The sequence below is a fragment of the Lasioglossum baleicum genome, chromosome 5 (assembly GCF_051020765.1).
Source record: "Lasioglossum baleicum chromosome 5, iyLasBale1, whole genome shotgun sequence".
NCBI classification, from domain to species: domain Eukaryota; kingdom Metazoa; phylum Arthropoda; class Insecta; order Hymenoptera; family Halictidae; genus Lasioglossum; species Lasioglossum baleicum.
The window spans coordinates 2,690,588-2,717,807 of NC_134933.1; the positions used below are offsets into that span (position 1 = coordinate 2,690,588).

General features: G+C 39.0%; 1 protein-coding gene and 1 pseudogene across 2 annotated transcripts; both read right to left on the minus strand.

Moving 5' to 3' along the window:
- Positions 1-13,030: 13,030 nt before the first annotated feature.
- Positions 13,031-19,149, minus strand: LOC143208967 (muscle-specific protein 300 kDa-like; annotated as a pseudogene). Its single transcript, XR_013009016.1, has 4 exons — positions 19,061-19,149; positions 16,731-16,809; positions 13,871-16,594; positions 13,031-13,513 (listed from the first exon to the last, which is right to left on the minus strand). The product of XR_013009016.1 is annotated as a muscle-specific protein 300 kDa-like (transcript).
- LOC143208881 (uncharacterized) lies at positions 19,079-19,807 on the minus strand. Its single transcript, XM_076423795.1, has 2 exons — positions 19,452-19,807; positions 19,079-19,373 (listed from the first exon to the last, which is right to left on the minus strand). Exons 1-2 carry the CDS (start codon positions 19,620-19,622, stop codon positions 19,149-19,151), a joined length of 396 nt encoding a protein of 131 aa, XP_076279910.1. The 5' UTR covers positions 19,623-19,807; the 3' UTR covers positions 19,079-19,148.
- Positions 19,808-27,220: the final 7,413 nt, after the last annotated feature.

Genomic DNA, 27,220 nt, shown 5'->3' on the forward strand with positions numbered 1-27,220 from the left:
TCCTCCAGCGATACATGCAGCTCTAACAAGTCTAGTTCCAGGAACTTTGTTATGACATGCATGGAAAATTCCCTGTAAAATACCGTTAGTCCTCGGGACACTTCTACAAGGGTCTCGAGGAGGCCAGCACTTTCTTATTTTTTATGAGGGTTCGAGGCTCAAATTGCACACCCTTGGACCATCGTCTTCGGGACCATCATTAAGCGCAACTCCTTGAGAGTTTCGGATAAATAACTCTGTCTGCCGAGTCCTTGGAAAGTACGTTTTTCAAAGACGCATTGTTCCCGAAGTCGATGGTCGTCGTCCGCGTGAGACCAGGGGTCATAAATTAAACGCACGTGTTGGCCACTTGGGCCTTTCGTTGTTACGCGACTCTGGGTCCGTTGCTAGTACCGTCTTTGTTTGTACATTTGCTTTCCGCGATTGGCTTGAGGTGGGGATGTCCTCCCCCGCCGATAGGGATGCATAGGAATGGCTCCTCCCTCGGGTCAGTCAACGAATGGGATGTTCTTTCCCCCAAAAAATGTACCATTTTCCCCACTTTTCAATCTCACCACCGAGGTGAGGAACGAGCTGACCCAGGGACAGCGACCAGATACAATTTCTCTCTGAAGATATACAGTCTTCCGCAAAAGATTAACTCGATTCGAGACAGAACTTCCAGTTCATACAAGTGTAAGATATTGTAAATATAGTGAATAAATCCAGAGGTTCGTTAAGGCAAATTAGGTGTCGAGCTGTCGTTCATTGAAATTTACAACGCAGAACCTCTCAAATATATTAAGAGAAGCTGCGAACATAACATTTGGTCCTTCGAGCCGGATCCTCTCCTTGGAAGTACAATTCCATACACATTGACTTGCTAAGTCACTACTTGGATACCGGTAATCATCACCACAGATATCAGTGATATCAACATTGTGGAACATTACCCAACCTGAGGACAGTCAACGCAGAAGCAATAGGACCAAGGAAGTTCGTTTACGGATTCCATCCTACGGAGCGTAGACCGTCTGCAGCAGCAGCAGTCAACGCAGAAGCAATAGGACCACGGAAGTTCGTTTGCGGATTCCATCCTACGAAGCGTGGATCGTCTGCAGCAGCAGCAGTCAACGGGAGGAGCAGCATACAACGTTCAAGTCGGACGAGCAAGCCGACGATCAGGTGCATCCTTCAATTGACCTTCAGTGTTGGAATTGAAGCATCGACATCAGCCAAGCGGATCAAAGCCCACATCGGACTGGAAACATCACACAACTGGCAACCAGATTCGGTTTGTCATCGACTCTGTTAGACCACTACTCGGTGAGTGTAATTACTCCAATTTCCCTTCTTAATATCTCCACAAGGAGTTCAATATGGCAAGTAGGGATACCGCGTTGAAGTCCTTTAAAAGGGTGCGTACCACTATTAAGGGTCAAATCACGCGTGTCCAAACATATGTTTTAGAGACTCAAGATTTGAGTATATACGATTTAGAAGCGCGTATAGCTAAGGTTAAAGAGCTAGTTGTCGCATACGAAGATGTACAAGCAAACATCGAAAATTTAGACGAGGAATCAGATCATGTCAGTGAACGTGATAGTTTCGAACGCAGTGCATTTGCCTTACAAGCGCTGTTAGCATCGCACGCTGATAGACTACGAAGTGTAAGGGAGGCAACTTTGCCTTCGAGACAGGCAAGCACTAGCATAGAATCAACTAATTGTAAGCCAGCTAACAAAATGCTACCGAAAATTCAGATTCCATCATTTGATGGAAATCTCATAAACTGGTTTAGTTTTTACGACACGTTCAAATCGCTTGTACACGAAAACGTAGACTTGCCAAACGTACAGAAATTTCATTATCTGAAAAATTCACTTCGCGGAGAGATCTCTTCAATCGTTGCTTCCCTAAGCGCGTCCTCAGAAAATTATCTAGTCGCGTGGGATATGCTTCAAAAACGTTGTAATAGACCGCGTCAGTTGATACAAGCACACCTGAAACAATTATTCGACTTACCTGAAATTATAAGGGACACTCCCGCTAATTTACGCAAACTAGCTGAACAGGCGCAAGTACACGTTAACGCACTTAAGGGCTTAAATCAACCAATAAATAGTTGGGATCAAATTTTAATATTCATCATTGTCAAGAAAGTAGATAAAACTACCCGCAGGGCGTGGGAACGTAAGTTGGAAAACGACGAGTTACCGACATTTCAAAGGTTTATTGATTTCATTAACACCCAAGCTCGCGGGGAGGAATGGGAATCTGAAAAATCAAACTCTCCATCAGACAATGATACGTCGCGAGTTAAGTCCAAACGTAGTTTTAGTCATTTGACGACAAATAAGAGTGTCAGTTGCGTGATTTGCCAGGACGAACATTACGTTTTCGCTTGTCCAAAATTTCTTGCCATGGAAGTGAAGGATAGATTAAAATCAGCTCAGAAGAGCAAATTATGTTTAAATTGCCTAAAGGTCGGCCACAACACTGTTAGTTGCAAGTGGTCTCATTGTAGAAAATGTGATAAAAAACACAACACATTATTACATTTAAATGCACATAAAATAACACAGGTATCGGTGCAAAGAGCGTCTGAAGATTCAAAGGACGCTCAGGTTGAGACCGATGTTACATGCAAAGCATTAATGGCTGTGAACAATTCTGAAGTTTTGTTAGGTACAGCACAAATCACAATTTACGATAACAATAACAAAAGGCACACTTGTCGGGTGTTAGTTGATGGAGGCTCACAATCTAATTATATGACAGAAAGCTTAGCAAATTTATTGCAATTAAAGAAAGAACGGGTGAATATCTCCTCGTCAGGGTTAAGTAATTTAGTTACCTGTGCAAAGTACTGCGTTAATGCAAAAATTCAGTCAAATATTAACAATTTCTCATCAAATTTAAAATTTATTGCATTGCCAACAATTACTGGAACTTTACCAACACGAGCTATTAATCACAAGGAGCTTAAAATACCAAAAAATGTATGTCTAGCTGACCCAGAGTTTTACAAACCTGGATCCATCGATATCCTGCTAGGTAGTACTATTTTTTATAAATTACTCAGTGTAGGACAAATTCAATTGAACAATAATAGAATCATTTTACAAAAAACAAAACTGGGTTGGTTAGTAACAGGCGAAGTAGAGGTAAAGGCCTTTAATAGAAATACTGCTTGTTTTCACTCATTAGACAACCAAATTGCTAAATTTTGGGAAGTAGAAGAACTTCCGAAAAGAATTTTTCTATCAGACGAAGAAGCCACATGCGAGGAACATTACAAACAAAATGCAAGGCGTGATCAGTCAGGTCGATATATTGTTCGACTACCGTTTAACGAGAAACGAAGTTTATTAGGTGACTCTCATAAGTTAGCGTTGAAACGATTTTACACATTAGAGAATAAATTAATTAAGAATACTGTGTTGTATGAACAATATAAGGATTTTCTAGCTGAATATGAGTCACTCAATCATATGAGTGAAGTTAGTGCGGATGATCATAATAGCGGATTTTATCTGCCGCATCATGCGGTAATCAAGGCTTCAAGTGCAACTACAAAGGTGCGGGTAGTATTTGACGCATCAGCGAAAAGTTCATCTGGTGTTTCTTTAAATGACACTTTATTAGTCGGTCCAACAATACAAAATACTTTGTTCACCACCCTGATTAAATTCCGTACACATATATGTGTTCTTACTGCTGATATCGAGAAGATGTTTCGGCAAGTGAAGGTTCATGAGGAGGATTCCTACTATCAAAAAATTCTTTGGCGACAGTCAGTGGAACATCCATTAAAGACTTATAAATTAAATACGGTGACTTATGGTACAGCATGTGCACCATTTTTAGCTATACGTTGTCTCAAACAATTAGCTGAGGATGACGCGAAAGGATTTCCTTTAGCCGCTAGGGCATTTGATCAAGATTTCTACGTAGATGATTTATTGACAGGAGCATCTGATTTTAATTCAGCTTTAAAACTACGTAATGAATTGATAGAACTGGCTAAATTAGGCGGTTTTAACTTGAGACAGTGGGTTTCAAATGACAAAAATTTAGTTAACGATCTTGATAATAATCAGGAGAATAAGTCGCTAGGTTTAGACGTTTCAAATACAAAGAAAACTTTAGGAATTTTTTGGAATCCTTCCGAAGATAATATTATTTATGAAACCAATTTGCCCGACAGCAAACCTCGCATAACGAAGCGTTTGATTTTATCAGAAATCGCGCAATTGTTCGACCCGCTTGGGCTATTAGGACCTGTGATTATACAGGCGAAGATTATTATGCAGGAGCTATGGAAAACACATTGCGAATGGGACGAAGTAGTTCCACAGTCCATTTATTATTCTTGGATTAGGTTCAGAGATCAATTGAGAGTTTTAAATCAGTTTTCTATAAGGCGTCCACTTCTCATTAAGAACCACACTGACTGTCAATTGCACGGGTTTTGCGATGCCAGTGAGTCAGCATATGGAGCTTGTATTTTGTTCGAGTCACGATGGGAAACATGCAGCATTCGGTAAATCTTCTATGTGCGAAATCTCGCGTCGCGCCAATTAAAACACAATCATTACCTAGGCTCGAATTGTGTGCAGCTACACTATTATCAAAACTAGTTTCCGAGGTTATGGAGGCGTTAACACAAATCAAATTTAGTAAGATCAGACTGTGGACAGATTCAACTATTGTATTACATTGGATTAAGACTTCTCCACATCTACTCAAAACCTTCGTGGCAAATCGCGTAAGTGACCTTCAAGCGTCAACTGATGCGAGAGATTGGTTTCACGTTCCGACGCTGGATAATCCAGCAGATTATATATCAAGAGGACAAGATCCACAGCATTTCCTAAATAATATCACATGGACTAGTGGTCCACACTGGCTCTCTAAGGAGGAAAATTGTTGGCCTTTCGAAAATGTGGGCATAGACTATTGCGGTCCATTTTTTATTAAAGAAAAGAAAAATCGCAATAGATTGAAGGTTAAATCCTACGTGGTGGTTTTTATTTGTTTTGTAACTAAAGCCCTACATTTAGAACTTGTGACAGATTTAACCACTGAGACATGTTTGGCAGCAATCACAAGATTCTTTTCTCGAAGAGGAAAGGCGAAAAATATATATACAGATAATGGTACAAATTTTGTTGGCTCGCGCAATCAAATCATGGAATTGCAAGCACTGATATGGTCTGAGGAATTTAATAATACAATTCAACATACTCTGAGTAATGACAATATAAACTGGCATTTTTCACCTCCGCGATCCCCACATTTTGGTGGACTATGGGAGGCGGCGGTAAAGTCTTTTAAGAGACATCTATTTAGAACAATAGGTGAAACCTTATTCACTTACGAACAGTTTAATAGCTTAATTATTCAGATAGAAGCCATATTGAATTCTCGTCCTATTATCCCAATTTCCTCGGATCCAAACGATCTTATTGCCCTCACTCCTGGACATTTCCTAATAGGAGATTCGCTCACAAATCTACCAGAGTGTGATCTAACAGAAGTCGCTGCAAATAGGTTGTCGTTGTGGCAACACATACAGCAAGTAAAGCAGCACTTTTGGAAAAGATGGCACACAGATTATCTTCATGAGTTGCACACTCGCAATAAATGGCACAGACAGGATTCTTCTCAAATGAAGGTTGGAACGTTAGTAACAATTCAAGAAGACAATGTTCCCCCCATGCATTGGAGGTTGGGCAGAATTGTTATCGTTCATCCTGGCGACGACAATATCGTACGAGTAGTCACAGTTAAGACTGCTCAAGGACTGTATAAACGTAGCACAACTAAATTATCCCCTTTGCCTATTGAATAATTTAGAATGTAGTTATAGCGTATACTGATCATAACGTCAAACCCGCATCAACGTGATGTTATATACACCATTCTTAGTTAGTTAGTTACTCGGTAATATTATCATAATGGTGTTGTAGTTTGTATATGCACTTCTAGTTTATAGAGTACCTATTTTTATCATGTAATCCACTTAGCGTTAATCATTACTATTATTTTGTTATTATTACGCGTTTTATATCATACGTCACCATAGCTTATGTATACATTCAGTGTTCATTGTTGAACTAATTCGTTCAAGGCCGGCGGGATGTTATGACATGCATGGAAAATTCCCTGTAAAATACCGTTAGTCCTCGGGACACTTCTACAAGGGTCTCGAGGAGGCCAGCACTTTCTTATTTTTTATGAGGGTTCGAGGCTCAAATTGCACACCCTTGGACCATCGTCTTCGGGACCATCATTAAGCGCAACTCCTTGAGAGTTTCGGATAAATAACTCTGTCTGCCGAGTCCTTGGAAAGTACGTTTTTCAAAGACGCATTGTTCCCGAAGTCGATGGTCGTCGTCCGCGTGAGACCAGGGGTCATAAATTAAACGCACGTGTTGGCCACTTGGGCCTTTCGTTGTTACGCGACTCTGGGTCCGTTGCTAGTACCGTCTTTGTTTGTACATTTGCTTTCCGCGATTGGCTTGAGGTGGGGATGTCCTCCCCCGCCGATAGGGATGCATAGGAATGGCTCCTCCCTCGGGTCAGTCAACGAATGGGATGTTCTTTCCCCCAAAAAATGTACCATTTTCCCCACTTTTCAATCTCACCACCGAGGTGAGGAACGAGCTGACCCAGGGACAGCGACCAGATACAATTTCTCTCTGAAGATATACAGTCTTCCGCAAAAGATTAACTCGATTCGAGACAGAACTTCCAGTTCATACAAGTGTAAGATATTGTAAATATAGTGAATAAATCCAGAGGTTCGTTAAGGCAAATTAGGTGTCGAGCTGTCGTTCATTGAAATTTACAACGCAGAACCTCTCAAATATATTAAGAGAAGCTGCGAACATAACAAACTTTATCAGTAAAACGTTAATGCATGCGACATCTACTGGCTTACAGCTTCATAGTTTTCCGAGTGAAGCAAGCAGTTATAATAATTTAGAAGTTACTCGCTCATTACGTCGACCCACAAATCAGGTTGCATCTAGTTCGAAGCGAACAAATTCGCACTAATTTTCTCAAAGAGAAGTCCGAACGCGATAACATCATAACTGTAGAAATAAATAATCGTATGCATAAAATGAATAATTCAAAGTAATGTTGCATATGTTATGCACATGCTATATTATTATATGTTATTGGAAATCCTATTAATAGGTGAAGCGTTAAAAAAGTTATCGTCCTTTTAAAAGTGTCCGAACATTACTGCGGTTCACTGTAGATTCAATTATTCATTCACGTAGTTACAAAAAAAGTGGAACGAATCAAGTTGGACACAGAATTTTTGAAATTACCTTTTCCGTGCACGGAACTGCACAGCCACGAAGCGAAATGTATTTTTGAGTTTTCCGTCGGCAAGTCTTCTCCAAGGAGACAGGGCAGTCGATCGCGCAATGGAGTTACGTCGACCTCTATTTCTAAGAGCAGCGCATCGGGTTCTAATACCGATAAAGCCGTGAAAATGGACGTAATACCTGGCGGTACCTCGCGAAGACATAACGCTGGCCAGCTTCGAGACATTATGATGAACCAATTTCTTCCTAAACCGATTGATATTCCGGCAACTTCGATTCCTTTCCCCGTCACAAGCGCGACATCGAATCGAATTAAAGGGAAAATTAAGTTTGTTTCTCCGATGGCATTCCAGGCTGGGATCTCATTTCTGTCTGTGTCTTACGCTTCTGCCATTCACGCTAGCTCTTTCTCATTATACTTCGTCCTATGCGAAATAACTTCTAATGGATAACAGAAAAATTAGATATTCCTTTTCCCATAATCCTACCGATTCGCTATCTTCTGGCGAATTCTGTAGCTATTTTCAAGAAACTGTAATGGTGTCTCAATGTATGTGAACAATTCTTCTTTGTTTCTAATTATTTTTTCATGAAAACTGTCGGACAACTTATTCGCGACACTTTTACGATTAAATCTGCCATTTTATTTTTCGAAATTCTAAGTTCAGAATCGTAATCAGAGTTCCAGAAAACATCGTACTACCAATTTTTATAGAAATTGAATCATTTTTTCAAATACCCGCCCGCGATATTGTATCGGCCATCTTGTTTTTCGGAATTCTAAGTTCAGATTCGTAATCAGCGACCTTGAAAACATTACATCACAAATTTTCAATCTAATCCAGGAACGTGAATGTTTTCAATTATCCTTTCAAAGCTCACAGAATACCTACTCTGTATTACAAAATATAGTATTACGAACAAATCTGTCAAAATCTGCCGTTCATTTTTGTGTCATTTGCAAGATAATAGTATAAAGTAGATGCTTAAACAAGTTTCAGGACGTGATTTGCCGTGATCCATAACTTCCACTCTACATCTTTAAAATTTACGCCTTCACTTTTACGTTCTCTTTTGCATACATAGTTACCAGTTAATAATAAACATTTGGCACTAAAAACTATGCAACTTATCTTCACAAACAGCATTCATAATGCACATTTAAAATCAATACGACACAATACAATTTGTATACTGTACACTTAAAATTCGCACCGAGGCTTGGAAGAGTATGAAAGCACTGTCTAATAAAACCGAAGTTCGGACTGCGATTGTTGGTCAGTGGTCAGGTAATAAAATGCGACCTTCTTGCCGTTTACCTCCAAGTAGAAACACTCTTAGAATAACCAACCCCATAATTAAAACTTACCTAGTTGGAAGTTAATTTTTTAGGTTTTGACCACGTTTTCGGGCTTTGGGACCACTGTGCGTTGGTGCGTGGCTGTTGAAAATTTAATCCGAATTGTATTCTATTTTAATGAAATGGCACACGCTTGACTTGCACTGTTATTTCCTTTTGTGTAATTTCCGGTTGCGGGAACGGGAACGTACCTAGAGTGTGGTCCGCCCGCGACTGTTGAATCTTCTATTGACATTGTATATTTTCTTTGTCTTTGCCACTGATATTTTCTTGTGTGCCCCGAAATGGCCCTCCCACATATTCTGTTTCTCTCTTAATGTGTTTAATAGGTTGAAAGCAGTATACGAGTATTTTTAAATTCTTCTACTATTTTTACTGTTTTAATTTACACCTACTGATCTTTGTCATAAATGCGTAAAATCTGCTGTCTTTTAATAAAAGCACTGCGAACATTAAATATTCGATAAACATAAAATCACCACAAACTGGGCGAACAGAAAGTGCATCGTCAGCATATTGCGCGTTGAGTAGTTGAAGAAACAATCTGTCTTCGTCTCGCGATTAAAGTAATTTCTCCGAGGCATCGCGCGACGGGAGGACGACTGTTTTCCCTTTTTCTTGGGAAACAGCTGCTGGTATTAAATGCATACCATCAGCGTCCACTCGCGTTTCCCGCCACTAAACTACTAAATTATGTAATTATCGTGATACTGGCTGCTAAGGAAGGATACAGAAAGTATGAAACCTCGAGAGAATTATGACGCCGGCGAGAATGGCAAAGAATGGCCAAGCTGTTGCACCTTTCGACTGAAAATCGAAATCGGTCAACATTGCAATAAGCTACAAACGTTTAAAGGTGATCACGTAAGGGCGAAATGCCTTGGCAAGACTGAAAATCTGCGACTTTCACCCTTAAGCTCTCATCTTTAAACGTATGTAGCTCATTGCAATGTTGACCGATTTCGATGAAATTTTCAGTATGCATATAAGTTACCGAAATCTATAAAACGCATTTTTTAAATTATCGTTACAGGCCCAGATAAAAAAGTTGACAAAACATAATTTTTTAAAATTTTGTATAATTCCACCAATTGCAATCGTAATAAATTTTTGTTTACTTATTCTCTAGCGAACTAGCCGTTCTAACATCTTAAAAAAATTCAAGTCCTCTGGACCAATTTCTAAAAAGTTATGATATTTTTAAGGGTGACCACTTATTATTAATGCCGCTGACTGTACATGCGCAATTGTATGCTTCCGAATAATGCAAATTAAGCCTCGTAAACGAAAATATAGGACTTTTGAAGGCGATAACGGCCCAGATCGATCTTTTATCTAGCGTTTTTGACTAATGAAAAACCCGATTTTTGTATTATCGAGAAACGAGAACGCGCATCCCGCATCCTTGCAATCCTGGAAAACGAGTCTGCTCCCTTAACGTGAACTTGGAAAGTTCATAGTAGGACAAATCCAGATAAGACAAAAATTTATCCTATTTTTCAGTCCTTCTAGCTTTGAAATTGCCAGGTATAATTTAACCCAACATGATTCATAAAAGGTTAATCGTTTCAACACAAAATTTTGTTCGTCTTTCCGAGAATCTGATTCGAAGATCGATACTTTTCCGCTTTACAATATGCAGAAAAGTTTGAATTTCATCATAGTTTTTCATCCCTCCAGTGATAAGAATCTGAAGCAAAATTGTTATTCGTTTGTACCCTTCACTGTCATCAAATTCCTGAATGGTCAAGAGAAATTTTTGTTGCGATTGCACTTGTATCCTTTACGACATTCATGCGAGAAAGCATAGTTTTAGCGACCTGAGATTAATAAGCAAAAGGAACTATCTTCTCCCGTGCACTGGAGGGTTAACGATAGATTTACGGAATTACATCAATTTGAAAAAGTTGGCCAGATTATTAACATTATTTTTTAGGATATTAATTGAAACCTATCGAAATAGGTGTAGGTATACAGTCCGTAAATCTAGCGTTAATTGAAGAAAACTGTCGATAAAAAGTCTGGAATCACATAGGATTTATTTCTTTTCCAACACGATGTTTCTGTTTATAGTCCAGTCAATGAAAAGTTGTAGAGGGAAATGGAAGGAACACAATTTTTAACTTTGGGACTTTGTTTGAACTAGTTAGGAGGTAAACATATTAAAAGTCCCTACTCCTAGGAGGTGAGCGGTGTACAGGGGGGCACGTATAAGGTCCCCTTTTTCGGTTTTCCGCTGATATCTCGGAAACTATGCGTCCTAGCGAAAAGACCATTCTATACAAAATTAATGCTGACAAAATGTGCCACAAGATTGATTGGATTCAGTTTTTCGCTATTTCGAATAGTTTCCGAGATATCCGCGATGAATGTTCACTATGGTATTATTTGTTCGAGTTAGTGTTTTTGCTTCAATTTCAATTTCAACACTTCAATTTCAACTTCAATTTTAACTTCAATTTCAATTTCAACTTCATGTTTTCAGTTTCCACTCCCATTTTTCAGTTTTCAACATCAATTTCTCAATTTCAACTTCTATTCCAACATCAATTTTTCAATTTCAACTTCAATTCTTCAGTTTCAATATCAATTTTTCAGTTTCAACATCAATTTCTCAAATTCAACTTCAATTTTTAAATTTGAACTTCAAATGCACGTAGAAGGTCCCCCGTTTCGGTTTTCCGCTTATATCTCGGAAATTATGCGTCCTAGCGATAAGACCATTCTATACAAAATTAAAGGTGATAAAGTGTGCCATAAGATTGACTGCATTCAGTTTTTCGCTATCTCGCATAGTTTCCGACATATCCGCGCTCAAAGTTCACTAATTGTGCTGACGTGTCAGCTAGTCAAATAATGCAGAAAACGTGAGGCAAAAATTTCTTTTTCACAATTAGTGAACTTTGTGCGCGGATATCTCAGAAACTATGCGGGATAGCGAAAAACTGAATTCAATCAATCTTGTGGCACATTTTGTCAGCTTTAATTTTGTACGAAATGGTCTTATCGCTAGGACGTATAGTTTTCAAGATATAAGCGGAAAACCGAAACGGGGGACTTTCTACGTGCCCCCCTGTACACCGCTCACATCCTTGAAGTAAGGACTTTTAGTATGTTTACCTCCTAACTAGTCCAAACAAAGTCCGAAAGTTAAATCTATATGAAAAGAGTTGTTATATGAAGCTGAGATGCATTGTGAGCATCATGGATAATATATCTGTGATGAAAGAGATATCTAGGTGCACGGTAGTGCACCAGCCAAGTTCTTGCACTACCACCTTTTACACGAAACAATTTAGCCGTTTTTTAAAGGCTTATAACTCGGCACTGGAGGCAGATGGAGAGATGTAATTTCGTACAGTTGTTAAATGCTATCATGTCTCAATATTGACAAAACATTAATCTTCCAACATTAGTAGGTTCCGAGATATAGAACCTCAAAAATCGTTAAATGTGTCACTGACTGACTGACTGACTGACTGACAGATCATCAAAACCTTTTGGGTACTTCCCATTGACCTACAAGCTTGAAATTTGGCACACAGGTCTACCATAACAAACCATCGAAGGAATAATTGTCAACGTTTGAAATTTTACACCTTAAAGAGGTGGTTTGAAAAAAAACATTACGAAATAGGTACGTAGGATAGAACATACGGCTTAAAGCCAAAAGGCTTAAACCAAAGCATGTAGGATATGCCCAACCACATGACGTATGTGGTCTTCTGATTTTTCGAAAAAAAAATGAAAATTAAAAAATGGCTGTATCTCGGAAACGGTCCGTCCTACCGCAAAAATAACGAAATTTTCAAAAGGCTTAACCTAAAGCGTATCAGGGATAAGAGTAATAATAACCATAAACTTGATAATTGATGAAATTTCAACAAAAAGTGATGAAATCCCAACAAAAACATTCTGTAAACAGGAGCCAAGTTCTTATGGCCGTAAAGAGTTGTGAGATGAAACAAAATACGGCCAAGTGCGTTAGCTTAGAAATACCTCTTGCAATACTGAAAAAAGCGTTTGTAAAAATTAGTTTAAAAGAACGCTATTTAATTTTTAAAGAGTCACATGGAGGGCTGAATTATTCAAACTTGGCCGTTACTTTTTAAACCAATGACCATAAAAGGTGTTAGGTAGCGGCCAAGTTTGAATAATTTAGCCCTGCATGTGACTCTTTAAAAATTAAATAGCGTTCTTTTTAACTAATTTTTCAAACGCTTTTGTCAGTATTGCAAGAGGTATTTCTAAGCTAACGAACTTGGCCGTATTTTGTTTCATCTCACAACTTTTTTCGGCCATAAGAACTTGGCTCCTGTTTACAGAATGTTTTTGTTGGGATCTATCTTTTCTGGATTAAATATGAACAGAACAAGGTCGCAAAGTGTAGGTAGGTTCGACGCGAGAAAAACCGGGTCTAAAACGAATGGAGAACGTTAACGATCGTTAACGAGAAACTGTTAGCGCGAAAGGGGGAACGCTCGGCAGGCCTTAGGGGGAGGTGTATAGCACACGTCGGTGTTAGGTGACCTGTGTGCGAAAAACGTCTCGTTTAATATTGGCCCAATGGTCTTAAACGGGGAAGCCCCGCTGATTAGTCGCAATTAAACGGTTACGATAATTATCTGGTACAAGGTTCCCACCTGAGCTCACGGATCTGTTGTTCCCGGGTCCCTGCCAGTTGCAAAAGAGTCTCGTATTTGTCCGTCAACGCCTCCACCTCGACGCTTTTGGCAGCTTGCGGTGTCAACTTGCCGTCCGCTATCAACAATCCGTGAAGATGTCGAACCAGCTCGATCGAGGACTGACAGGTTCCTATTAATTTACTCTGCAATGAAATTTACAAATCTATAATTTTAAAGGATTCTTATAAAATACTAACTTGTCAGCTGCACTAGGGGTTTCGTTACATTTGAAAGAAGTTGGAAACCTTATTCTAGGCCTAAAGCCATAGCTTATTCAAGTTAATTCTTGAAATATTTTTCTTTTTCAAAATACATGGTGGGTGAACCAAGATGCCGGTAAAAATTAGGCTAATCTCCGCTATCATTCTTTCACAAAATGAAAGACATGCGTGAATACGATACTAGACACACTTGATCCTCCAGTTCAAATCATCAAATGACCAGAAACGCTATAAATGCATCAAATCCAGAAAATCAAAAATAAAAATTCAGAAACTTACAATGTTCTTGGCAGCCGCGGTGAGTCCAGGTCCAGCGACAGGATCGGGCGTGACAGCCACCTCGAAGGTGTCCAAAGATTCGGCGCATTCGACAAGAGCAGCCTCCAGCTCCATCAAGTACGCATCGCTGGAAGTCATCCTCAGCAATCTAGGCAACGTGTCAATCTGAACAGCACTATCCTGCTCGAACTTCAAAGTCTCCACCTGCACAGCCTCGTCGACTTCCCTCTCCTGCTTGACTTCCGTCCACAACGTCGCCACGCGGTTGTTGATATCTTTCCACACCAACTGATACTCATCGACGAGTTCCTTTATCGCAGCGACCTCATCCGGATGTCACTTCTTCATCACCTTGAGCGCCAGTTCGTCGGCTTCTTGAAGCGTGATGTTCTGTTTCCTGAGCTCCTCTTCGATCTCGTTTAGTTAATGCAATCTATTCTGCGCTAGGTCCGGAGTAGCCAAATGCTGAATCCTCGTCAAGAGCGCGTTCACATGGGTCAGGCCGAAGATTGCCATGCCGTGCGTCACACATAAACCTGCGATAGTTCGTGGTGTCTTGTTCGAGCGCCAGTAGCACGGTATTGATCCTCGGTTTAAACGTCTGCCACTTATCGATAAGCCGCCGGTTGTCGCTGATAAGCGATTTTAGGTTATCTGGCTCTAGTCCGGTCCTCGACAAGCGTCCGAAATTCTGCTCGACTTGTTTCATCGTCACTTCCCTCAGTTCTACATCGTCGGCTATCACCTTGGCCCTCTGGATGGCATCAGCGGATTCTTCTTGCGAGATCTCTTCTAAATTACCTTCCAATTCTGCGATCGACTGATCAGTCCCGCGAACCCAGTCGTCGTTCTCCTCTTTGAACTTCTTCAACTTCTGCAGCAAGTTCCAAGCTAGGAGGATGTTCTTATTCCTCTCGGTAGACTTTACACAAGCAGCAGTCCATCTACGTTCAAGACCCTCGATCCCCGTTCTAATGGCCTCCGTGTTGAAAGTCTTGTTCCACGCGTCGCAGTCGTTTAACAGAGTTCCGCACAGCGTTAGCACCTCGCTGATGTTCGCTTGCTCCATCATGATGCTGTTTTGCAGATGCTTGTGGTCCTCCAGCTTCCTGTCGATGCAGCTCTGCGTCACAGTTTCGATGACGAACGTCTCCGACAGCTGAGACTCGACGCCGACCAGCCAGCTCTTCACCTCGTTGATCCTCTTCTCCAACGAGCTGATCCTCCCCATCAGATCAGCTAGTTTGGTGGCTCGAGCCTTCCCAGGAGCTAGGAGACTGTCCCACCTCTCGTTCACCTCGTCCAGCGACTTCTCCAGCCTCTCCCTTTCATCCTCTTCGGCTGCTTCGATCAGCTCTTGGCCTGTATTCTGGAGCCACATTAGTTCCCGTTGCTTCAGCGCGATCTCTGCCTACAGCTCGCACTCCAGCCTCTTTAGCACTTCTTCCGGCTCGTTTGGCGTGATCGTGTTACAATCCTGAATCTGTATCTCCGTTTCCCTGATCCAGGCCAGCAACCTCGAGGATCTATCCTTCCGTGGATCGTGGACACCGCAACGTTCGTCTAACCTGTACAGCAACACCGCAGCTTGATATTCCAGGTCTCCGTGTTGTTGACACAATAAAGATCGCTGTTGGTTCAACGTCTCCATGTCCGACGAGCTCAGACACATCCTCAACTGCTCCGTGATGACTCCTATAGAATCTAAATCAGGGATCATGCTGGTCAATCGAGACTGCAGCTGTTGGACAGACTCCAGCTGTTCTTTCGTCCTCGTTAAGCTAACAGACTTCGCATGGAATGCAGTACTGAGAGTCTGACTGATCTCGTCGAACACCTCAGCGATCCTCTCTTCGTCTCCTCCTCGTACTCCACATGGAGCTTTCGGATCCTCTGGATGAAGTCCCTCCAGGTTTCGAGACCCGCACTAAGATTAACGATCCTCTGACCATCAGCCGCGTGCTCCATCCGAATGGACACCGCCAAGGCGTCGTCACAGTTGACTAGAAGAGAGTCCTGCAGCTCCTGGAGCGACTCCAGCTGAGCCTCACCCTGAGGAACCTTGTCCAACAACGTCTGTATCCTCTGCAGAATCTTGTCCAGTCTTCTCAAATGAATGAACCTGAGTTCCAGCTGACTTCGCTCTCTCTCTACTTCCTTCAGCCAGGATAACAGCTTGTTCTGGTCCTGTTTGTACCTGTCCCAAGCTGCCAATCTGTCCCGAACCACGGAATGCCTCTCCATGATCATCGCCAAGGTTTCGTTGTGCAGGTTCGTCAAGATGTTGAATTGTTCCGTTGTCGAGAGATTGTTGCCCTCCTCGGTCCTGACTGTCAGGATGAGATTCTGTTGGTCGGTCAGAAGATTCCTGTGCACCTCGCAGAGGTTCCTGTGCTCCGATAGCCCGTTGTAGTCACCAGGACCCTCGTGCGATAAGAAACCCTGCACGTGCGACAAGTACTCTTGCCATAGTTTCATCGCTGTTGCTCCATCTTGGGTTTTGACTAGACGAGCCGAGAGACGATGGTATTGTTGGAAGGTTTCTCTGAAGACTCTTTGCCACAGTTGCAGCACTTCTACCACCGATGGCTCCTGAATCGTTACTTCCAAGCTGCGTTCCATGATCGACTGCAGTTGAGGCTCTGTGCAGGTCAGTGCTAGGAGGTGGTTGCGCAACACATTCGACTGCTTCTTCTAGTCTCCTTGGTTCATAGCCGTCAGGCTCTGAAATGGGAAACAGAAGGGTTAGGAGGAGTGTCCTTTTTTCGAAGCGGTTTTTTCTGAATTGTCTTTTGGGGGTCTGAGTTAGGTAAGCCACGAGGCAGGCAAGTCATTGTTGTCTGTTTAACATTGAGCTTACCGAGCATAAAAAGTGACTGGCATGTTTTAGTGTATCTAGACTGTTTGCTATTTTTATAACAGTATACAGAGTGAGACACCTAAGCACGAATATGGTCTACGTACGTTGGGTTATGCTTTTTGAAGAATAACTCCTTCGAACGTCATTCGCAGGTCAATTATATCATACATGGTTGAATTTGTCATTAGTCAATGAATGCTCGTAAGGGGGGTGTAGAGGGAAATGGAAGGAACACAATTTTTAACTTTGGGACTTTGTGTGGACTAGTTACGAGGTAAACATACTAAAAGTCCCTACTCCTTGGTGGTGAACGGCGTACAGGGGGGCATGTAGAATGTCACCTTTTTCGGTTTTCCGCTTATATCTCGGAAACTATGTGTCCTAGCCATAAGACCATTCTATACAAAATTAAAGCTGGCAAAATTTGCCACACGATTGATTGAATTCAGTTTTTCGCTATCTCGCATAGTTTCCGAGATACCCGCGCTCAAAGTTCACTAATTGTGAAAAATAAATTTTTGCCTTATTTGACTACCTAACTCTTCAGCACAATTAGTGAACTTTGAGCGCGGATATCACGGAAACTATGCAAGATAGCGAAAAACTGAATGCAGTCAATCTTATGGCACATTTTGTCACTTTTAATTTTGAAAACCGAAAAGACGGACCTTCTACGTGCATTTGAAGTTGAAATTGAAAAATTGAAAATGAATTTGAGAAATTGATGTTAAAACTGAAAAATTGAAGTTGAAATTGAGAAATTGATGTTGAAATTGAGAAATTGATGTTGAAAACTGAAAAATGGAAGTGGAAATTGAAAAAGTGAAGTTGAAATTAAAGTTGAAATTGGAGTGTTGAAATTGAAATTGAAGCAAAAACGCTAACTCGAACAAATAATCAGGGCTTCGGAGTCGGTAGACAAAATTCGTAACTCCGAGGTCCGACTCCAATCCATCTCTTTTTTTTTATCTCCGACTCCAATCCATCTCTTTTTTTTATCTTCGACTCCGAACTCCGAATCCGACTGCGACTCTCCAACTTGAAAAAATGTGTACTCAAAATAATTAAGAGTTGTAATAAAACTGCATAAATAGTTCAAATATTTGTATTAAAGTATTAAAGTTTAAGAATGTGGAACAGATAACTCTGATACAACACAACACGACTGTTACTTTCTCATTTTCAGGAAATAGTTAGAAAACACGTATCAGTTTGAGAAATACTAAAGATAAAGTTTCCATTTTCGAAAATTAATATAATCTCTAATATTTCATAGACACTTGTTGCTTTTAGGGCTATCTTTTCTCTTTTTGACAGTGAATGAATCATTTCTTCTATAAGAACCATAGGGTTCTTCCATATATTCCAAGCTTCTTGGATAGTTGTAAATAAATTACCACGCTTAATTAAACTTCTGCTCATCGAACCTGTGTTTATTCTCGTCATATAAATGGTTCATGAAGTTTGAATGTGAAGTTTTTAATACGACCGCTGATGTAGTCAAACTTAAATTCGATTGAAATATTTGTGACGTGCGATCAAGCGTAGAGAAATTTTTAAGTAAACATTAAAAAATAAGAGGTTTATTGTTGCTCGCGGGTAGGACTGCTCTTGCGAGAGGGTTAGTGGTACGCATGGCTAGTAGGGCCTGCAGCTATTAATGTTTTTTTTTTATTTGGTGTGTGACTCTCCACGAGCTACACGAAGAACTTCCCGATTCGTTAGTTGCAGTATATTATTATCATTATTTTTAGTACGTTTTAAGAAGATTATACGTTTTCAGGGAAATTCAATAGTTTTCTACTTATCAAGATGTTTGGTACATGGCGTCGCATTAAACCAGGCATGCACAGGTGGACGATTTGGGAGCAGGAGCAATCGACACTGCTCCTGAGCAGGGTCGGAGCAGTGACCTTGCTCGGACGTATGGAAGGGGAACCCACCAATTGTAAACGGAGCACGAGAGAAGACGAAAAGAAGAGCGTATGAGAGTGGGGGCGGCGTCTACGTTGTTGTAGTCTGACCACTCCGGCGCTCTCTCCACTTCCCCACGCCCCTCCCACTCGTCTTCTCTCGTGCTCTGTTTACAAGTCACACTTAGTGGGTTCCCCTTCCATACGTCCGATCTGCTCTGAGAGCATACGGGGAGCAACTTGGGAGCACTTTTGTTGTTTTTTCGCTGGTCCTCGCTGACGTCCTCGCCGTCGTCCTTTAGTTTCCGATAACATGAAAAGAGAAACGTTTTCGCATGAAAATGTGTTCGTTACATGTACAATTGGAGCTTTAATATAACTCGTATGTAAGTCATGTAATGTTATATGATAACTAACCTGACATCATGGCGCTTGTCTTCCACGTTGCTGTCTATTTGGGGGCTGTTTCCTGGTTCCTGGTTGCTGGATGGTGGACGACATCTCATCACCTCTTCTTCAAATTTGCTTTCAACAGCACTCGCCTCTCAAAGTTTTCGTCGGAAAGGCGATTCCTCTTCGGTGAGTTGGCCATTGTCGCATACGAAAAAAGCCTTTCGACGGATACTGACGACGGCAGCGGCGTGTTCTGCTTGACAAATATTGCCTTAATGGCTGGATATTTGTCCAGAATTGTCCAATTATCTGTTTTTTCCTTGAGGAAATGTAGTATCTGTAAAACAAATTTTTTAAAAATTTCTGACATACATACAGAACAGTGTATTGATTAAGTAGGCAACATTTTACAAACCTGCCAGGATGCCTCGGATGCATAGTCCATAGTTTCTTCTGTTTGGGTCTCACCGAAATCAAAGAAATCTTCACGGGTCGTTGACGATGACGATGACGATGTTGACACGCCTGCGGCTGGCGGGTTGCTCTTCTTCAGCTCCTCAATAACTTGTTTGTTCAATGACGTCATCAACGCATCTCCGTGGCTCTCTTCAATGCAACTGAACCACCGATTCTTGAAATGCGGATGGGTTAGTGCCGCAATTCCCGTGTAACAGACCTACGTAAAGTAGAACTGTTACGAACAAACCCCTGTCAAACCTCCACCGGTTATACACGATGACGCAAACCGAGTAACGTACCGCCGCACAGTGGTTCCAAATCCCCAAAAGCTGGCCAAAACCCCAAAAATGAATTATGAGCTAGGACGTTTTTACCCATTGGGATGGGTACTCTAATAGTGACTCCGTAGTGGGGTAAACGGGAAAATGCTTGCATTTTTTTACCTGAGTTGCAGTCGTAGTCGAAACTTCGCTTTCGTTAGACAGGCATTTTTCACGCGCGTGAGCGTACGTACGAAATATAAGTGCAAAGTGTCTAAGTTATATTGGAAGCTACTGATTTTTATACTACATAATGGATACAGTTTGTGGAGGTAAGTTCAATCGTTTTTAGTGCTGAATTGTTAATGTTAACCGGTTAACAATTACACGGAAGGGGAACGTAAATTTTGACGCATACATTTTAAAGATGTAGTGATAAGTTAAAACCTCCACACACCTCCAGCAAATAACTTACATAGGGTCTTAGATTATACTATTATCTTGCAAAATCTAAAATCTTAATTGCCAATTCGCGCCATTTCTCACGTACCACCATTTTATATAACTCAGTGTAAGCATTTTATTAGCTTTCACCAAAATATCTCGGAAAGTATGAATGATACTAAAAAATGTTTCAAATAAAAATTTGACGGTTTGAAGGAACACATTTGACGATGGTATGCGTTTGACTTATTAGTGACCTTGAAACGTCCTGCGAAGGTCACGGGTCAATTTTTGAAAAAAAATGTTATTTTTTTATATATTCTTATAGCTGACATTCAGACAATTTCAAAACATTATAATAACATTATTTTGCGTTAATTTGTTACCGAGATATAAACGTTTTAATAAGAGAGCTAGAGAGGAAGCGACCTTTAAGGGACAGACAGGTCTAACAATAAGTAAATTAATTTATAGAAGTAATTAATTAACTTTTTAATTAATTTTTAGACAAATAGTTTCAAATATTGATTTCTATTATTTACTTTCAGGGTCTCGTGATAGCGAAATCCGTTTGACGAGAAAACAGATTTTTCAAATAATTAAGTGTTATTTGAAGAGTGATATTACTATAATATCTGAACACCTTCAGAATCAGATATTCGAACAGCACGGGAAATTAATTGATGTAAATCATGAAACAAAGATCGCATTAGGGATTTTAATTTCTAAAATTAAGACAAAATGGCGAAGTGTAAAGAGAACGGAAGATTTCTTTTTTAGAAAGTTTGCTACGTGGCTTAATGTATCTGTTGCATTCCGTATATCTGCAGACAGCGACAATCATGCGAACATCATTGGCCGTCCTTCTTTAGAATTTGAAACCTCCAGCGAAAGATCAAAGCGAAGAAAGACAGCAGATATTCGGGCAAATTTTTCAGATGATGCATTATCCCGTACCATAAATTTTCAACGTCGAAAGTCCACTTAAAAATTCTACCGTGTTTCCTGTGAATGGGTTTGACCTGCCGGTATTTCCGCGATCCTGACAATCACCCTCCATTGACGACCGGCCTCGTCACCCCCGTCATGAGCCTAGCGTGCTTCGGGCGCATTGGAAGAAGTGGTGGCACGAGATTTGGTCAATTTTGAATTTTCCCAATCGGTTCTTGTGCTTTGTGCTCGCAATACGTACGATACACCTCGGAATGCCAATTTTTGAAGAGAATAACAATTTTTTAACGTATGCGTTCGTCATATTGGATCCGCCATTTTGTTTTTTCGAATTTTGAGTCCAGATTTGTACTCAGCGGACCCGAAAACCATAGTATACTAATTTTTGAACAGAACTAACAATTTTTTAACGTATGCGTTCGCCATATTGGATCCGCCATTTTGTTTTTTCGAATTTTGAGTCCAGATTTGTACTCAGCGGACCCGAAAACCATAGTATACTAATTTTTGAACAGAACTAACAATTTTTTAACGTATGCGTTCGCCATATTGGATCCGCCATTTTGTTTTTTCGAATTTTGAGTTCAGATTTGTAATCAGCGGACCCGAAAACCATGGGATACCAATTTTTTGAAAAATTGAAGTACGTTTAGGGGTTTTGGCCAGCTTTTGGGGATTTGGAACCACTGTGCGCCGGCCTCCTGTCAACACAACACCGATACATGCTTGTGGTGGAGTTTCGGCATTATCGTAACATTATCGTAGCATTATTAAACTGCTGAACCACCCCTCAGCAATCTTTAGAAATGTGGAGAAATATTAAACTAACTAGAGGGTTATTGTTGCTCGCTCGCTTCGCTCGCTCGCGGATAGGACTGCTCTTGCGAAAGGGTTAGTGGTACGCATGGCTAGTAGTACCTATAGCTATTCATGTTTTTTTTAAATTTGGTGTGTGACTCTCCACGAGCCACACAAAGAACTTCCCGATTCGTTAGTTGCAGTATATTATTATCATTATTAAGTGTACGTTTTAAGAAGATTATACGTTTTAAGGGAAATTCAATAGTTTTCTACTTATCAAAATGTTTGCTATATGGCGTCGCATTAAACCAACATCGTATGCTCGTTGCTTGCTTGGTTCCTTGTTATAGCATACTAATGTTGCAAAATAAATTGTCTTAATTAGTTTTTCGCAAATGATACAACTCCTCATTATCCGGGTTTGCAGTATTGATCTTGGTTTTCTTCGATACTGTTAATTTAAATTGTCCCAAAATGTATATCATAATTTAAAATATTCAACTCATCATCGGTTTTCGTTAATGTTTCACTAAAAATTAATATATCGCTTCGCTGAAACCATGAATCTTTATTTATATGAATTAATTTACTTGTCAAAGTACCAATATTTTGATATATGTATAACTATTAATCCGTTCTCATTGACCAAATTATTGAATGACAATTTTAATTGTTTGGTTTTACGCAAACGATACAATTCATCGTTAGCCGGGTTTGCAGTATTGATCTTGGTTTTCTTCGATACTGTTAATTTAAATTGTCCCAAAATATATAAACCGCGCTCAATTTTGAAACTCTGCTCAGTGCTACATACAACATTTGTGAAGTTCGCCTTTCTGATTTTTGAAAATCCAAACATACTTTCTCGTATGTTTGTCCCTGACTTTTATGAATCGTAATCGCTTCAGCAGGAACCACTGGAAATTGACTACGTGTGATTTGATATTTTCCCTCACTCGACATATTTACTTGATTCGATATTTTTATTATTGATGTCAAATTTTGATCAATATTTGCATTTTTCATATAATCACGATAACGAGTTCTTACTTTCACTCCTACTCTGGCCAATTGAAAATCTAACCACAATATAGACGGAATTTTAGTATTTTCTTGAAAAGTAATAAATTTTAATATTCCGCATGTGTGTGTGCTCCATTAACCAATCCGTTTTCAACATCAATGTTATTAATAATTATCATATAGTTTATATTAATTTTCAATTTAATCTCAGTTAATAATTCGTTTTGAACTGATTGTTTTTTTAAAGATTGTAATATAAATTTTTTTTTGTACTTTCATCGATATTCTTTGAAAATGTATTCTGGGGAGTAGAGATGATTAACTCAGTCTTGCATTGGGATAATTTTCGATTATTGTAAGCAGAAACATCATCGTAAGGTACAAAAAAAATTATTTAAAAATTTTTTTTTTAATTTTAAAAAAATCGAAAAAAAATTTTTTGTGTAATTACGTTTGTTTCTTCGGTGGAAACTTTCCGTTCTCTCGTATAAATTGCATTGTTGAATGAACTTCTTTCAAAAAAACTAAAAAAACTAAAAAACTACTTGACCAAAATGGACCAAAATCTAATCAGCTCTAAGTTACAGCGGGGCACATAGATTGCATCATTCATCATCCTGATCGCGTTGTTACTTTTTCTGAAAACGTTAACGAAAAATTTGATTACATAGAAACGGCCATACGCACACACACACGCACACACATACACACACACATACGCACATTTTGCTGAAAATAGTCTAAAATGACTGCAATGACCATGAAACGTGAAGATCTGCTAAAAAATCGATTTTCGATTTTCGGGGTCATTACAATAACTTCCCTATAAAATCGGGAAGTTAAAAATATGAGGAATCTTTTGAACTCGTACAAGTTAAAGAAGATGCCACACGCCACAAAGACAGAAATGAAAAAATACAAAAAGAAAATGTATTCAAAAATTCCAACAGTCCGGAGAAGACGCCGAAGAACGCAATATCCAGCACAAGTGGTAGTTCCCGACCTTCACCAAGATTTGGCTTTAAAATGATATGAAATATATGAATTTCATCACAGCTCACAGACCGCAAGCTGATTTGAAAGAAATTCAAAGATTAAAAGTAGAAGGCACATTGAAACCTGTATCTCCTGGATCACCGGAATTACAAGAAAGTGGTTCTCTAACGGTCTCTGCTATCACTCTGCCCCTTAAACGAGAGTACTATCGCAGCAATGGTACAAGTAATTATTGCTGTTGTCAAATAACATTTTTGAAAATATTGCGGTGGAAACACTGGTTAATTTGATACTCATATTTTAGATACATGCCTCCATTTTGTTTGTTTAATGCGACATTTGGAGGAAATAGTGGCTACTCCAGTAGTTGTCGCAGAATCTAGCGACTCATGCCTGCGTTTTCCGACAATTAAATTACTTAATTATTGTAAAGATATAAAAATAATTATCGAGATATACTCGCTTGAAACTAAACCGGAAATTTTACCACATTATATTAAGTATCACATTCATAATGGTAACGGATGCAGTAGCAGTAACAATAATTGCAATAAAAAGGTAAGCACATTTTGGTGCACAATCATATACAGTTTCAATAAATAGTGATATGTTTCGCAGCTTGCAAATAAAACTCCTAAAAAATTTTTAAAGCAAGAAAGCCGATTAGTAATGCCAAGTGTTCAAAGTCCGGCTGGCCCATCTGCTGTTCGATCCCCAGCATTTCAATTGTCTGGCTACGTTATTTTCAGTCTGAAGGAAGTGCATCGACAGCAATTTACATTAAATAAGGTTAGCATTAATGATACAATGCAATGTATCTCCTTAGAGCTTATTACATGCAACTAACGAGACTAAGAATATTTTCTTAAAAAATAAAATAGGACATGTATAAACAAAAAGTGCGTACAAATTGAACAATGTAAAAATCATATATTTTTCAACAATTATTAGGTACCATCGCAATCGCCATTAGAGGGACGACTACGGATGCATGTTTCTTGCGAGCTTTCGGTATCGGTGGAGCATAGAGGATTTCTAACAATGTTCGATGATATTTTTGGATTTGGAGCCTGGAATCGGAGATGATGCTTACTTAAAGGATCGACGTTATCGTATTGGAAATATCCTGACGACGAAAGGGAGAAAACTCCCATTGGAAATTTATGATAGATTTGCAAAGTAAATAAATATGTTTAATATCGATCGAACCGTTGCGCCCCGAAAGCATTTAAAAATTTATTAACAGCAAGTACGATCGATAGAAGAAACATATTCTAAATGTAAAATCTTTGAAGGGCCGCACAAGAAAGTGTGGCGGGCCGCGGATTGCTCATCCCTGGTCTATAGTCTATAGTCTGTAGGTTTATTATAAAACTTTGTGGTACAAAGCGATCCGAATGACCAGTCCTAGATTTTTATTTCACAATTATTGAAATTATAAGTATGCTTTCATAATAAATCATTTAATAAATATCTTTATTAGAGCACGTATTATATCGCGCAAAGTCTAAATAAATTAATCCTTATCATATTTGTAAGCCTGTTAGTTTTATAGTTTTATATTTATTGTATGATCTTACTTTTAAATCAAGTTTATCTCAACGTCAACCAACGCGACTGTCGTGTGTCCCTTTTATGTCTGGGAAAATAACTTATTGACGATAAGCGTTATGTGATTTTTAGTCAAAATGTGGTGATTAATTAACGTACTAGTCGTTGATGGTAAAAAGAACCAGAAAATCGAGATAATCTTGTAAATGAAAAAGAAAAGTGAATGACCATTATATCTTATTTTTATCGTAATACAATTAAGAAACTTAAAATTTATAGATAGAATACATTGGCTATAGAAAATTGCGTTTGTTTAATGTCACTGCTAAAAATCGGACATTTCATATGCAACCTAATACAGTAGGACCTCGATTAACCGGATCCCGAATTATAAACTAATATGCGTTTAAATATCATATAATTACATTATGAAGGGACATAAATTCTCAAAAATAAAAAATTGATTTTCGAATATAATGTACATTTTAATTATTTCCTCGGGTCTCGATTATTCATCGGGCCTTAATTTATCCGGGCTGTTAATTTAACCGATCGACATGTGCTATTTGCATGTCGATTCGACACGTGCTATTTGACACAAGCTGTAAAGCTTCTCAAATAATGCACAACAGATGATACATGAATAAGTATTGTAAGTATCGTTACTGAGGACAGTTGGAACGAAAATTTGTTTAATGTCTATGTATAATAAATAATAACTGAGTATTATTAATACTGAACATTTAATCGAATAATTTGTCAATACAAATAACAACTTAAATTATATGTATTTGTAAATAACAATTAACTTTATTATTCTAAATAGTCTATTTAGACTTGCTCGAATAATAAATAATTTTTTTTTTTTTATTTTTGATATCCAATTAACAAATAATTTGTTGTTTAAATTTTAATTGAAAAGATGTAGATTTTAATTGAAATAACTTGTTACTGGCTGTAACATACATATGTAGGTATGTAGTAAGGGGGCACTATTTTTTTTGTGACATCGAGCGAATGCTGCGAAAATAAAACAATTCTTCGACACGATTTCCAACTTTTTCTTTTAGACCTTGTTGTTCGAGCTGACGATAAGAGTCTCATTGTTTTCTCCATGTGCTCTGCTCCTATGGCAAAGTACCAAACTTTAATCTAAAATTCAGAAATTTCAACTGCGCAGAAATAATATAAGTACCAATAACAACACAAAAAAAATATAAACATAGGTTTTGCCGATGTCGCGGATTTCGTTACAAGATGCTGTTGCGACCGCGTTTGTACATGGTAGAATGTCAGGGCTAGTTTACCAGCAGAATACGAATATTTCCGATTCGTATCGAATTGGAACAGAGTTGTGCAGAATAACAATTGAATTTCTCCAGGAATTATAATTACAAACTAATTGAATTACATTGTAATTCAGTCATACTGTAATTTATAATTCAGATCTTCATTCAAATAAATTACAATGTAATTCGTAAATGCAATTGGAGTACAACTATAAAATACATTGTAATTAAATTACGTACAATGTAATCCGTAATTGCAATTGGAGTACAATTATAAAATACTTTGTAATTAAATTACGTTGACTACGAATTACGATGTAATTAAATTACAATTAAACATTAAAGAATAATAAAGTAACAGGTAAAGAAGAGGTTGGGAAATCCATGTGAAGGTTTCGAACAGAAGGAAT

Excerpts from the sequence above, each read along its gene's own strand:
- LOC143208881 (XM_076423795.1), bottom strand. The coding sequence starts at position 19,622 with ATGACGTCATTGAACAAACAAGTTATTGAGGAGCTGAAGAAGAGCAAC. Across the intron at positions 19,374-19,451 it reads CATCCGAGGCATCCTGGCAG|ATACTACATTTCCTCAAGGA; the intron begins GTTTGTAAAATG and ends TTTGTTTTACAG.